The 14770-nt window shown below is 44.3% G+C and overlaps 1 protein-coding gene and 1 pseudogene across 8 annotated transcripts in view; both read right to left on the bottom strand.

Moving 5' to 3' along the window:
* CFAP74 (cilia and flagella associated protein 74) overlaps positions 1 to 14770 on the bottom strand; it is an 89730-nt gene that overhangs the window by 6957 nt on the left and 68003 nt on the right. For all 8 annotated transcript variants that reach the window (XM_059875763.1, XM_024976794.2, XM_024976792.2 and 5 more), the window contains one exon: positions 14480 to 14613. In XM_059875763.1, the coding sequence (XP_059731746.1) occupies positions 14480 to 14613 (134 nt within the window). The remainder of the gene's footprint in view (positions 1 to 14479; positions 14614 to 14770) is intronic.
* LOC132342513 (large ribosomal subunit protein eL34-like) lies at positions 36 to 7599 on the bottom strand (annotated as a pseudogene).

The following is a 14770-nucleotide window of genomic DNA, read 5'->3' as shown; positions in this document are numbered from 1 at the left end:
CATTCATGAGTTTTAGTCAATTTCCAAAATACCATTTACCCCTGTGCACATTTTTTATTACTCAAAAATGCTTCATTTTTTAATTTAGCTTTCTGACTCTCTGCTTATGCTTTCAATACTCTCACAACGATCTTCTGCTCCTCGATAAGGAAAGCGTGATTGATCCTGTCACGGACACATTTAGTACACATGGAACCACCATAGGCTCAGCTGACGTATTTCTTCGTTTCAGACAACCTCATGAGAACTTTAGGTCTCATAGCATGAACGCCTCTAAGTTGGCCTGGGCACACACCACATGTGGATTTTGTTGCCTTCCCAACCTTCTTGGTCTAAGTGTAAACAATTCTATTACCAGGGGTTCAGGACAGCCTGGTTTTGTTAGAGGTTGTATTGTAGGGCAGCCTACAACAGTATGTCAGATGCTGCACCATCCTGAATGCCTCTAGATGCTGTCCACTGAAGAGGCCCCTGTGCACATTTTAACTGGATAATTAAAATTTTCATCACAAGTTTAAACAGTTGCAATGGAAGTGTCTGATTTATTTCCTTAAATATTCAGTGATATTTAAAAGGGCTTCCCAGGTAACTCAGTGGTAAAGAATCTGCCTGGCAATGCAGGAGACACAAGAGACATGGGTTTGATTCCTGGGTTGGGAAGGTCCCCTGGAGAAGGAAATGGCCATCTACTCCAGGATTCTTGCCTGGAGAATCCCATGGACAGAGGAGCCTGGAGGGCTACAGTCCATGGAGTTGCAAGGAGCTGGACACGACTGAGCACAAACATATGCATGACATTTAAAAATAAAATGACAGAGCTTCCCTAGGTGTTCAGTGGCAAAGAATCCACCTGTCCACGCAGGAAATATGGGTTTGATCCCTGGTCCAGGAAGATCCCACATACTGTGGAGCAACTAGGTCCATGTGCCATAACTATTTGAGCCTGTGCTTTAGAGCCCAGGATTTATTGAGATGTAATTGACACACAGCTCTGCATTAGCTTGAGGTGTGCAGCAAAATGATTTGACATATATACTGTGAAATGATATTCACAGTAAGTTTAGTGAAAATCCATCATCTCACATAGATACAATATTAAAGAAATAAGTATTTTTTCCTTTGTGATGAGAATACTTAGGATTTACTCTCTTCCCTTTCCTGTATAACATACAAGCAGGGCTAATTATATTTAGCATGTTGAACATTACATCCTTAGTTGTTTGTTGTTGTTCAGTTGCTAAGTCATGTCTGACACTTTGCGACCCCATGGACTGCAGCAGGCCAAGCTCCTCTGTCCTCCACTATCTCCTGGAGTTTGCTCAAATTCATGTCCATTGAGTTGGTAATGCTATGTAACCATCCTCTCCTGCACGCTTCTCCTTTTGCCTTCAATCTTTCCCAGCATCAGGGTCTTTTCCAGTGAGTCGGGTGGCCAAAGAATTGGAGCTTCAGCTTCAGTATCAGTCCTTCCAATTAACATTCAGGGTAGATTTCCTTTCGGATTGATTGGTTTGATCTCTTTGCTGTCCAAGGAACTTTCAAGAGGCTTCTCCAGCACGACAGTTGAAAAGCATCAGTTCTTTGATGCTCAGCATTCTTTATGGTCCAGCTCTCACATCTGCACATGACTACTGGAACTGTCAGAGCTTTGACTATATGGAACTTAATTGGCAAAATGATGTCTCTGCTTTTTACTACGCTGTCTAGGTTGGTCATAGTTTTTCTTCCAAGGAGCAACCAAGCAACTTTTAATTTCATGGCTGCAGTCACTGTCTTCAGTGATTTGGGAATTCAAGAGAATGTATCACTGCTTCCACTTTTCCCCCTTCTATTTGCCATGAGTGATGGGACCAGATGCCATGATCTTAGTTTTTTGAATGTTGAGTTACAAGACAGATTTTTCACTCTCTTTCACTTTCTTCAAGAGGCTCTTTAGTTCCTCTTCACTTTCTGTTGTTACAGTGGTATCATCTGGACATCTGAGATTGTTGATATTTCTCCTGGCAATCTTGATTCCAGCTTCCAAGTTGTCCAGCCCAGCATTTTGCATGACGTACTCTGCATACAGGTTAAATAAGCAGAGTGACAATATACAGCCTTGACGTACTCAATTTTCCCGATTTTGAACCATTCAGTTGTTTTGCATCTGGTTCTGTTTCTTCTTGAGCCACATACAGGTTTCTCAGGAGACAGGTAAGGTGGTCTGGTATTCCCATGTCTTTAAGAATTTTCCAGTTTATGTTTTCCTGGAATTCCCTTGCTTTCTCTATGATCCAATGAATGCTGGCAATTTGATTTCTGGTTCCTTTGCCTTTTCTAAACTCAGCTTGCACATCCAGAAGTTCTTGGTTTACATACTGCTGAAGCCTAGCTTGATGGATTTTGAGCATAACCTTATGAGCATAAGAAATTAGTGCAACAATCTGGTTGTTTGAACATTCTTCAGCATTGCTCTTCTTTGGGGTTGGAATGAAAACTGACCTTTTCCAGTCTGGTGGCCACTGCTGAATTTTCCAAATTTGCTGATATATTGAATGCAGCACTTTAACAGCATCATCATTTAGGATTTGAAATAGCTCAGCTGGAATTCCATCACCTCCACCAGCTTTGTTTATAGTAATGCTTCCTAAGGCCAACTTGACTTCACACTTCATGATGTCCAGCTCTAGGTGACCACATCATCATGGTTATCCAGGTCATTAGGGCCTTTTTTGTATGATTCTTCTGTGTATTCTTGCCACCCCTTCTTAATATCTTCTGCTTCTGTTAGGTCCTTATTGTTTCTGTCCTTTGTTGTGCCCATCCTTGCAAGAAATGTGCCCTTGATATCTCCAATTTTCTTGAAGGGATCTCTAGTCTTTCCCATTCTATTGTTTTCCTCTATTTCTTTGCATTGTTCATTTAAGAAGGCCTTCTTATCTCTCCTTGCTATGCTTTGGAACTCTGCATTCAGTTGGGTATATCTTTCACTTTCTACTTTGCCTTTCGCTTCTCTTATTTTCTCAGCTATTTGTAAAGCCTCCTCAGACAACCACTTAGCCTTCTTGCATGTCTTTTTCTTTTGGATGGTTTTGGTCACTGCCTCCTGTGCAGTGTTACAAACCTCTGTCCATAGTTCTTCAGGCATGGTGTCTACCAGATCTAGTCCTTGAATCTATTTGTCACTTCCACTCTATAAACATAAGGGATTTGATTTAGGTCATACCTGAATGGACTAGTGGTTTTCCCTACTTTCTTAAATTTTTAAGTCTGAATTTTGCAATAAGGAGCTGATGATCTGCGCTAGTCAAAGCTATGTTTTTTTCCAGTAGTCATGTATGGATGTGAGAGTTGGACCATAAAGAAAGCTGAGCACTGAAGAATTGATGCTTTTCAACTGTAATGAAGAGTCTTGAGAGTCCCTTGGACTGCAAGGAGATCAAACCAGTCTGTCCTAAAGGAAATTAGTCCTGAATATTCTTTGGAAGGACTGATGCTCAAGCTGAAGCTCCAATACTTTGGCCACCTGATGCAAAGAACTGACTCATTTTGGAAAAGATCCTGATGCCGGGAAAGACTGAAGGCAGGAGGAGAAGGGGACAACAGAGGATGAGATGGTTGGATGGCATCACCGACTCAATGGACAAGAGTTTGAGCAAGCTCCGGGAGTTGGTGATAGACAGGGAAGCCTGGAGCCCTGCAGTCCATAGGGTCGTAAAGAGACAGACACGACTGAACTGAATTGAACTAATTGAGCCACAGTCAACTCCAGGCCTTGTTCTTGCTGATTGTATAGAGCTTCTCTATCTTCAGCTGAAAAGAATATAATCAATCTTATTTTGGTATTGACCATCTGGTGATATCCATGTGTAGAGACATCACTTGTGTTTTTGGAAAAGAGTGCTTCCTATTACCAGTGTATTTGCTTGACAAAGTTCTGTTAGCCTTTTTCCTGCTTCATTTTGTACTCTAAGGCCAAACTTGCCTGTTGCTCCAGGTATCTCTTGATTTCCTACTTTTCCAATCTCCTGTGATGAAAAGGACATCTTTTTGGTGTGTGTTAGTTTTAGAAGGTCTGGTAGGGCTTCACAGAACTGGTCAACTTCAGCTTCTTTGGCATCAGTGTTTGAGGCATAGACTTGGATTACTGTGATGTTGAATGGTTTGCTTTGGAAACGAACCGAGATCATTCTGTCATTTTGGAGGCTGCACCCAAGTACTGTATTTCAGACTCTTGTTGACTGTGAGGGCTACTCCACTTCTTCTAAGGGATTCTTGCCCATGTAGTAGATATAGTGGTCTTAGAATTAAATGTGTCCATTCCTATCCATTTTATTTCACTGATTCCTAAGATGTTGATGTTCATTCTTGCCAGCTCCTGCTTGACCACATCCAATTTACCTTGATTCGTGGACCAAACATTCCCGGTTCCTATGCAATATCGTTCTTTACAGCATCCGACTTTACTTTCACCACTAGATACATCCACAGCAGAGTGTCATTTCCACTTTGGCTCAGCTGCTTCATTCTTTCTGGAGCTGTTTCTCTGCTCTTCCCCAGTAGCATATTGAACACCTTTGAATGTGGGGGCTCATCTTCTGGCGTCATATCGTTTTGCCTTTGCATACAGTTCATGGGGTTTTCAGGGCAAGAATACTGGAGTGTTGCCATTCCCACCGCTGGTGGACCGCATTTTGTCAGAACTCTTCGCTTTGACGTGTCGTGGGTGGCCCTGCACGATGTGGCTCAGAGCTTCACTGGGTTACGCAAGCCCCGTTGCCATGACAAGGTTGTGATCATGAAGGGACATCCCTACTAGTTATTGTAACTGGAAGTTTCTATAAGAGGGTTTAAACTTTGCATTTGATTTCCCTCATAGTTGTTGGACTATTCAGATTTTCTCTTTTTCTCCCTGTCAGTTTTGGTAAGTTTTTGTTTTTTAGAAAATTGTCCATTATATCCAAACTGTCACATTAACTGGTGTAATGTTGTTCATAACATTTTTTTTAACCTTTCTGATATTTGTAGGCTGTGTGACGTGTCCCCTTTCATACCTGAGATTGGCAATTTGTGTTTTTTTCCCCCTCTCTTTAAAAAAAATCTTGATTGGTCTTGCTAAGAGTAATGAGTTTACTAATTTCTAGAACAAACTCTTAGTTTTATTGTTTTCTCTTTTGGATATTTGATTCATTTCACTCGCTGATTTACACTGTTATCTTTATTACATTCTTTCCTTCTACTTTCTTTGGGTTTAATTTGCTGTGCTCTCTTCCCAGTTCTTGAAACAGAAGGTTAAATAATTGATTTTGCACACTCTCTCCTCTTCTTTATATGCATTTGGAGCTAGAAACTTCCTGCTAAGCACTACTTTTGGTGGTTCACCAGCCCTCCAACTTAACATGTCCATAGTCAAATCCTTAGATGTGTTCACGTGTTCAGGTACTCCCAGCGAGTTGGGGGGAAAAGCAGAAGCAAGATGTAGATTGCTATGTGGAGTCTGACACCACCCATGTGACCGATGTGGGGTGTCACACCCCCCCCTCCCGACCCTGGCCACCTGCGGCTCCCCTGGTGTTAGTGCTGAAGTCCCACATCCTGGGAACCCCTCTTTCCTGGACAGCCTGACCTGGCTGGTCACCCTGCATTTACATAAATTTAGGTCTCCTGCATGCAGGCAGATTCTTTACTGTCTGAGCCACCAGGGAAGCCCCAGGAATACATACAAACAATAAATATGCCATTAGGAAGTGAAAGTCAGACACCCAGAAATCGGAAGGACCCTGCGGATTCTGGCAGTGGGAGGCTCTGGGGAGGGAGGAGGTCCGCACGTCGCTTGCTGCAAGCAGACCGTCTATTTCTGTAACAAAGGGAAACTGGAGGCAAACATGATAAAAATGTAAGAGCCACTATTGTGGGTGGAGGGTACAGCAAGCTGGCTCTGGAATCTTCTGAAAACAGAAGGGAGGGCTTAGAGGAGGTGGCTCTAAGGAAGTCGCTGACCCCGACATACTGAAGAGGGCACCCCAGAGCCATGAAGGAGGGAAGTGTGAGCTGGGCTCTCACAGCTGAGAAGCTACCATTTGCGAAAATGAGCAGTGGGAAAGGACCCAGATCAAACCATAAATAAAGCTGTTAAAAGAGAAAAAGGGAACAGAATAAATACAATTCATATAGACAGTAAAACACGCCAGAGAGATGTGCCCACAGAGAATTGAAAATTGCAATGTGATCATTCAAAGTGAGCTTAACAGACTTGAGAAAATAATACAACATATGAAAAAACAGATCAGAATCTCAAGAAGTCAGAAGTGAGGGATTAAAATTTAGGAAAGGGGACTTCCCCAGCAGTCTGGTGGTTAGGACTCTGTGCTTCCAATGCAGGAAGAGTTGGATCCCTGGTTGAGGGGCTAAGATCCCACAGACTGTGTGGTATGGCCAAAATAAAAAAACCCACAAACGACTCAGGAAAGGATTATAAATAAAAGAAATATAGAAACAGAAACTCAGAAGGGAGCCATGAATAAAGAAACACGGAAGATAATTCTTTAAGAGAAAGAAGAGATAAGTGTGGAAATATTTAAAAAAGTGATGAGGGACTTCCTTGGTGATCCAGTGGATAAGACTTCAGGCTCCCAGAGCAGGCGGCCCGGGTGCCACCCCTGGTAAGGGGGCTGGATCCCACATGCCGCAAGTAAAGATCGTGCGTGCCATAATGAAGATTGAAGATCCCACATACCACAACGAAGGATATTTGGGCCAGAGTGAGGAAAGCAGGAGAGACTCCATCTTAAAGACAGGATGTAAACTGGGCCTGAAGCCTGCCCAAGAGTGAGGAAAATTGTTGCTAATGAAAACCAGGTCTCCTGGAGACTTCCCTCCCTACAGATGGCAAACAGAGTTTGTAGTTGAGGTCAGGCTGCCCCTGTTAGGTTAACCATGTAGACATTCCCCCTTGATGTATACTCATTGTCTCTCTCCACTTTAACCTTAATTGTTTGTTCTCCTAGCACATACTTGTTGTAAAACTCAGTCATATACAACAAAGAGGTTGCTAACACGTAACCAGTCATGTGGTGGTGGTGGTGGGGGTAATAAAACTGGGCCTCTCAGAAACATCAGGGTACTTGTTGGGAACTGATTCCCCTTGGACCCGCTGGTGTAATAAACCATACTCCCCTGTCCTGAGTGTCCTCTGAGGTGTGTTTGAGACTCCGGATTCCACAACAAGCCCAAATAATAAAGAAACTGTATTTTTAAAATGATGGAAAGGATCCAAGAAAAAGTGGCAAAAGTGAAAAAAGCCAAGACAAGTCATTATATTTACTTCAGGAGGCTCCCAGGAGGAAAACCAAAGGACAAGAATAAAGCAAATGTTTTAAGTTTTAAGACTAAAATTCTAGGAAGTGTTCCTGAAATTAAAAAAAAAAAGATTTGAAAAGCACCATGTACCTGAGAAAATCAGTTGATAACAACCAACACAAAGTGTGTTCTTATAAAATTACTGGATTTTAGATAAGAAGCTGTTGTTCAGTCACACAGTCGTGTCTGACTCTTTACAACCCCAAGGACTGCAGCAGACCAGGCTGCCCTGTCCTTCACCATCTCCCAGAGTTTGCTCAAACTCACATCCATTGAGTCGACGATGCCATCCAACCATCTCATTGTCTGTTATCCCTTCTCCTCTTGCCCTCAATCTTTCCCAGCATCAGGGTCTTTTCCAATGAGTCCATTCTTCGCATCAGGTGGCCAAAGGATTGGAGCTTCAGCTTCAGCATCAGTCCTTCCAATGAACATTCAGGATTGATTTCCTTTAGGGTTGACTGGTTTGACCTCCTTAATATCCAAAAGACTCTCTAAAGTCTTATCCAGCACCATAGTTCGAAAGCATCAATTCTTCAGTGCTCAGTCTTCTTTACATTCCAACTCTCATATCCATACCTGACCAGTGGAAAAAACAGTGCTTTGATGATAGGGACCTTTGTCGACAAAGTGATATCTCTGCTTTTTACTAGGCTGTCTAGGTTTGTCATAGCTTTTCTCCCAAGGAGCAAACATCTTTTAATTTCATGGCTGCAATCAGCATCCACAATGATTTTGGAGCCCAAGAAAAATGAAATCTGTCACTGTTTCCATTTTTTTCCCCATCCCACTCCAGTACTCTTGCCTGGAAAATCCCATGGATGAAGGAGCCTGGTGGGCTGCAGTCCATGGGGTCGCGAAGAGTCGGACACACTGAGCGACTTCACTTTCACTTTTCACTTTCATACATTGGAGAAGGAAACGGCAACCCACTCCAGTGTTCTTGCCAGGAGAATCCCAGGGACGGGGGAGCCTGGTGGGTTGCCGTCTCTGGGTTCGCACAGAGTTGGACATGACTGAAGCGACTTAGCAGCAGCAGCAGCAGCAGCAGCAGAGTTTTGCCAAGAGAATGCACTGGTCATAGCAAACACCCTCTTCCAACAACACAAGAGAAGACTCTACACATGGACATCATGAGATGGTCATCACCAAAATCAGATTGATTATATTCTTTGCAGCCAAAGATGGAGAAGCTCTATACAGTCAGCAAAAACAAGACTGGGAGCTGACTGTGGCTCAGATCATGAACTCCTTATTGCCAAATTCAGACTTAAATTGAAGAAAGTAGGGAAAACCACTAGACCATTCAGGTATGACCTAAATCAAATCCCTTTTGATTATACAGTGGAAGTGAGAAATAGATTTAAGGGACTAGATCTGATAGACAGAGTGCCTGATGAAGTATGGATGGAGGTTCGTGACATTGTACAGGAGACAGGGATCAAGACCATCCCCATGGAAAAGAAATGCAAAAAAGCAAAATGGCTGTCTGGGGAGGCCTTACAAATAGCTGTGAAAAGAAGAGAAGCAAAAAGCAAAGGAGAAAAGGAAAGATATAAGCATCTGAATGCAGAGTTCCAAAGAATAGCAAGAAGAGATAAGAAAGCCTTCCTCAGTGATCAATGCAAATAAATAGAGGAAAACAACAGAATGGGAAAGACTAGAGAGCTCTTCAAGAAAATTAGAGATCCCAAGGGAACATTTCATGCAAAGATGGGCTTGATAAAGGACAGAAATAGTATGGATGTAACAGAAGCAGAAGATAGTAAGAAGAGGTGGCAAGAATACACAGAAGAACTGTACAAAAAAGATCTTCATGACCAAGATAATCATGATGGTGTGATCACTCACCTAGAGCCAGACATCCTGGAATGTGAAGTCAAGTGGGCCTTAGAAAGCATCACTACGAACAAAGCTAGTGGAGGTGATGGAATTCCAGTTGAGCTCTTTCAAATCCTGAAAGATGATGCTGTGAAAGTGCTGCACTCAATATACCAGCAAATTTGGAAAACTCAGCAGTGGCCACAGGACTGGAAAAGGTCAGTTTTCATTCCAATCCCAAAGAAAGGCAATGCCAAGAATGCTCAAACTACCTCACAATTGCACTCATCTCACATGCTAGTAAAGTAATGCTCAAAATCCAACAAGCTAGGCTTCAGCAATACATGAACTGTGAACTTCAAGCTGGTTTTAGAAAAGGCAGAGGAACCAGTGATCAAATTGCCAACATCCGCTGGATCATCAAAAAAGCAAGAGAGTTCCAGAAAAGCATATATTTCTGCTTTATTCACTATGCCAAAGCCTTTGACTGTGTGGATCACAATAAACTGTGGAAAATTCTGAAAGAGATGGGAATACCAGGCCACCTGACCTGCCTCTTGAGAAACCTATATGCAGGTCAGGAAGCAACAGTTAGAACTGGACATGGAACAACAGACTGGTTCCAAATAGGAAAAGGAGTACATCAAGGCTGTATATTGTCACCCTGCTTATTTAACTTATATGCAGAGTACATCATGAGAAACGCTGGGCTGGAAGAAGCACAAGCTGGAATCAAGATTGCCAGGAGAAATATCGATAACCTCAGATATGTAGATGACACCACTCATATGGCAGAAAGTGAAGAGGAACTCAAAAGCCTCTTGATGAAAGTGAAAGAGGAGAGTGAAAAAGTTGGCTTAAAGCTCAACATTCAGAAAACGAAGATCATGGCATCTGGTCCCATCACTTCATGGGAAATAGATGGAGAAACAGTGGAAACAGTGTCAGACTTTGTTTTTTTGGGCTCCAAAATCACTGCAGATGGTGATTGCAGCCATGAAATTAAAAGACGCTTACTCCTTGGAAGGAAAGTTATGACGAACCCAGATAGCATATTCAAAAGCAAAGACATTACTTTGCCAACAAAGGTCCGTCTTGTCAAGGCTATGGTTTTTCCAGTGGTCATGTATGGATGTGAGAGTTGGACTGTGAAGAAAGTGAGTGCTGAAGAATTGATGCCTTTGAACTGTGGTGTTGGAGAAGACTCTTGAGAGTCCCTTGGACTGCAAGGAGATCCAACCAGTCCATTCTGAAGGACATCAGCCCTGGGTGTTCTTTGGAAGGAACGATGCTAAAGCTGAAACTCCAGTACTTTGGCCACCTCATGAAGAGTTGACTCATTAGAAAAGACCTTGATGCTGGGAGGGATTGAGGGCAGGAGGAGAAGGGGACGACAGAGGATGAGATGACTGGATGGCATCACTGACTCGATGGACGTGAGTTGAGTGAACTCCGGGAGTTGGTGATGGACATGGAGGCCTGGCGAGCTGCAGTTCATGGGGTCGCAAAGAGTCAGACACGACTGAGTGACTGAACTGAACTGAACTGATTTGCCATGAAGTGATGGGACTGAATGCCATGATCTTAGTTTTTTGACTGTTGAATTTCAAGCCAGCTTTTTCACGTTCCTCTTTCACTTTCATCAAGAGGCTCTTTAGTTTCTGTTTGTTTTCTGACATTAGGGTGGTGTCATTTGCATATCTGAGATTACTGATATTTCTCCTGGCAATCTTGATTCTAGCTTGAGCTTCATCCAGCCTGCCATTTTGAATGATGTACTCTGCATGAGCAGGGTGACAATATACAGCCTTGATGTACTTCTTTCCTAATTTTGAACCAGTCCATTATTCCATGTCTGGTTCTTTACTTCTTGACTTGCATACAGGTTTCTTAGGAGGCAAGTAACGTGGTCTGGTCTCCTCTCTCTTTAAGAATTTTCCACAGTTTGTTGCGATCCATACAGTCAAAGGCTTTAGTCAATGAAGCAGAAGTAGATGTTTTTCTGGAATTCCCTTGATTTCTCTATGAAGAAGTAGGTCCCTTAAATACTGGGTTGCCATCAGACTTGTACAGACACATTTTATTCCAGAAGAGAGTGGATACGCTAATGTGTTAGTATTTAAGGTACTCAGGAAATAAAAGGTTTTTTCAGGTAAATAGACTTTCAGGTGTAAAGGCTGTGCAGAGTTTCCCCAGTTTGGGGGGTGGGCTCTGCCCTCTGCTACTGTCTCAGTGATGCCGCTGGAGTGACTGGAAGCCCTTTAGCTTCATGCTGTATCTCACACCTGATGCAATGATTCATCAAAGTAAAACATAAATGCACAAGTAAGATGTAAATTTGTAAAAGTTTTATAAGAAACCTTTGTGACTTTAGGTTAGGGAAAAAAATTCTTAGATATGATACCAAACTCAAGATCCAAAAACAAAAAGTTGATAAAGGGGACTTGTTATTCAGTCAGTCATGTCCAACTCTTTACAACCCCATGGACTGCAGCACGCCAGGCTTCCCTGTCCTTTATCATTTCCCGGAGTTTGCTCAAACTCATTTCCATTGAGTCAGTGATGCCATCCAACCCTCTCATCCTCTGTCAGCCCCTTCTCCTCTTTCCCTCCCTTCTCCTCTTTCCCTCAGTCTTTCCCAGCATCAAGGTCTTTTCCAGTGAGTTGGCGCTTCACTTCAGGTGGCCTAAGTATTGGAGCTTTAGCTTCAGCATCAGTCCTTCCAATGAATATTCAGGACTGATTTTCTTTGGGATTGACTGGTTTTATCTCCTTGCAGTCCAAAGGACTCTCAAGAGTCTTCTCCAACACCACAGCTCAAAAGCATCAATTCTTTGGCATTCAGCCTTCTTTACATCCAGCTCCTCATATGGCTGCTGGAAAAGCCATAGCTTTGACTATATGGACTTTTGTTGGCAAAGTAATGTCTCTATTTTTTAATATGTTGTCTAGGTTTGTCATAGCTTCTTTTCCAAGAAGGAAGCGTCTTTTAATTGTGTGGCTGCAGTCACCATCTGCAATGATTTTGGAGCCCAAGAAAATAAAGTCGCTCACTGTTTCCATTGTTTCTGCATCTATTTGCCATGAAGTGATGGGACCAGATGTTATGATTTTTGTGTTTTGAATGTTGAGTTTTAAGCCAGCTTTTTCACTCTCCTCTGTCACCTTCATCAAGAGGCTCTTTAGTTCCTCTTCGCTTTCTGCCATAAGGGTAGTGTCATCTGTATATTGAGGCAATCTTGATTCCAGCTTGTGCTTCATCCAGTCCAGCATTTTGCATGATGTATGAGATCAAACCAGTCAATCCTAAAGGAAATCAGTCCTGAATATTCATTGGATGGACTGATGCTGAAGCTGAAGCTCCAATACTTTGGGCACCTGATGCGAAGAACTGACTCACTGGAAAAGACCCTGATGCTGGGAAAGATTGAAGGCAGGAGGAGAAGGGGCAACAGACAAACTGAACTGAACTCTGCATATAAGTTTAATAAGCAGGGTGAAAATATACAGTCTTGATGTATTTCTTTCCCAATCACTCAAAGTTAAAAATTTTTGCTTTACGAGAAGACAGTGTGAAGAGATTGAGACAAGCCACCAGGGAAATTTTTTGCAAATCTGACAAGAAACTTCTATCAGAGTATATAAATAACACTCAAAACTCCATAAAAACCCTGATTTTAAAAAATAGACAAAAGACCTAAAAATACTTCTCACTAAAAAGATACACGGATGGCAAATAAGCTCCAAGCTGTCAGTCATTGGAAACACGAGTTAGTGAGACACTGTCACACACCTCTGAGGATGCCTCTCCATCCAGCAGACAAGGAAACCTGACATTACCCACAGCTGGAAGGGGTGCAGCAGCCAGACACCCGGACGTTATGGGGGAGAACATAAAATTGAAAAGAAACTGACGCTGTGACCTGGCAACTCCCCTCCTAGACACTAAGCAATGGGCGATGGGAACTCGGGCTTACACAGAAACCTGCTGGGGACCTGTGCCAAACTCAGTGTCCTTCGCAGGTGGGCTGCACGGACACGTCTCCAGCAGCTGGGGGCTGTGGCGGAGGGCCTAGGGGAGGGGAGGCAGAACGCGGGCTTTAGAGCCCTGGCATCCAGGTAGGGGTGGGGCGATTCAGCTCAGTCTTCAAGGTAGAGCCAACAGGCCTTACTGATGACTTAGCTGTGCAAGTGGAGGTAAGGAGTCAGGACGGGGTCATGCTGTGGCCGGTGCTCAGGCGGCAGTGCTGGGCACGGGTCCAGCTCTCAGGTCTGGGAGCCCATGGGCAGCCATGCTCTGTGGGGGGCAGTGGGGTGGGGGTGTGTGTGCCACTGGGTCTCTCTGGACTCCCGATCACTGCTTTATTCCCTGAGGCCTCACAGTTTTACCATTGCTAGCCTTTCCAAGGTGGCTCTTGGATAAGCTTTTGGAAATTTCAATTTATTTGTAGATAGTTCTTGAAGAAAATTAAATACTCATTCAATCGACAGACATCTAAGGAGCTTCTGCCATAGGCTGGAGCCCATTCTGGGCACTGAGATTATTTTTCAACCACCCTTTCTCATGGGGCTATTTTCCAGAGGCTGAGAGTTGTGAACAAGCCCAAGAGGGGCCCAGCCCAGGGTGGGTCACTAGAGCTGAGGGGAAAGGCGGGTGGTGGGGCTGCAGCTGGGCAGAGCCTGTACCTGGGTTTCCTCCAGGGGTTCTCGCTCTGCACTGGCTCCTTAAAATCACCACCTGTAGACCCCTTCCAGCTTCCCCTCAGCCACTCACCTGGCCGGAGGGTGCTAACCCTCCCTCCACCCCATGCCCCAGGGCTGCCAGGCCCCCAGCCAGGACCAAAGAGCAGACAGGAGAGGAAGAGAAGGAGGGGACAGGTGGGCTGGCTCCACGAGGGGTTGGCCTGACACCAGGAGGGTGTCCCAGCATGTTCCTCCCTGGAGGCTGATGATTGAGAATCAGCAAGAGCTGGCCCTCGTGCCAGACCCTGTCGTCCAGTCCATTTCCCCCTGCTCCCTGCCTTCTCAGCCCCAGTTCTCAGGGTGGACACGGAGGCCGGGGACCAGCCCATCACACAGTGCATAAGGGCAGGTGGGGCTTGTGCCCAGGGGATGCTCTGCACACTCATGCATGCTCACAGGTGCATGCACACATGTGCACATCTCACACACCTGCAAGGTGGGCCTGGACCCAGGTGTGCAGACCTAGGTCAGAGCTCTCTGAGGTTGGTACTGCCGCCCAGCCCTGTAGTCAGCCTGGCTAGCCAGGGGCTGCCACTCCCAGCTGGCTGCCCAGGCCCTGCACTCCTGTCAGGCTCACCGATTAATCTCTGACTTGCAGATGAGCTCAAAGTTGTACTCCTTGGCCTTGGTGGGCTGAAAGATCACATCGAGCTGTAGCGTTTCCAGTGGCAGGATTGTCCCGAACCCATCGTTGGGCTGGATGTCCACAAACTGGCAAAAGGAAGACCATGGATGGCAAAGCGAAAATGAGGTGACCTTCCAGGGAGTGCCACGGGGAGCAACGTGGATGGGAGTGTGGCAGAGCACAAACAAATTTGTGTCTGGTGACATGTGTGTAAATGCATTACGTGGGTGTGAGTCTGTCTCT

This window comes from Bos taurus, chromosome 16 (genome assembly GCF_002263795.3).
Source record: "Bos taurus isolate L1 Dominette 01449 registration number 42190680 breed Hereford chromosome 16, ARS-UCD2.0, whole genome shotgun sequence".
Classification (NCBI taxonomy): domain Eukaryota; kingdom Metazoa; phylum Chordata; class Mammalia; order Artiodactyla; family Bovidae; genus Bos; species Bos taurus.
The sequence above is the reverse complement of the archived record's forward strand: the minus strand, read 5'-3'. Positions and strand labels throughout refer to the sequence as shown.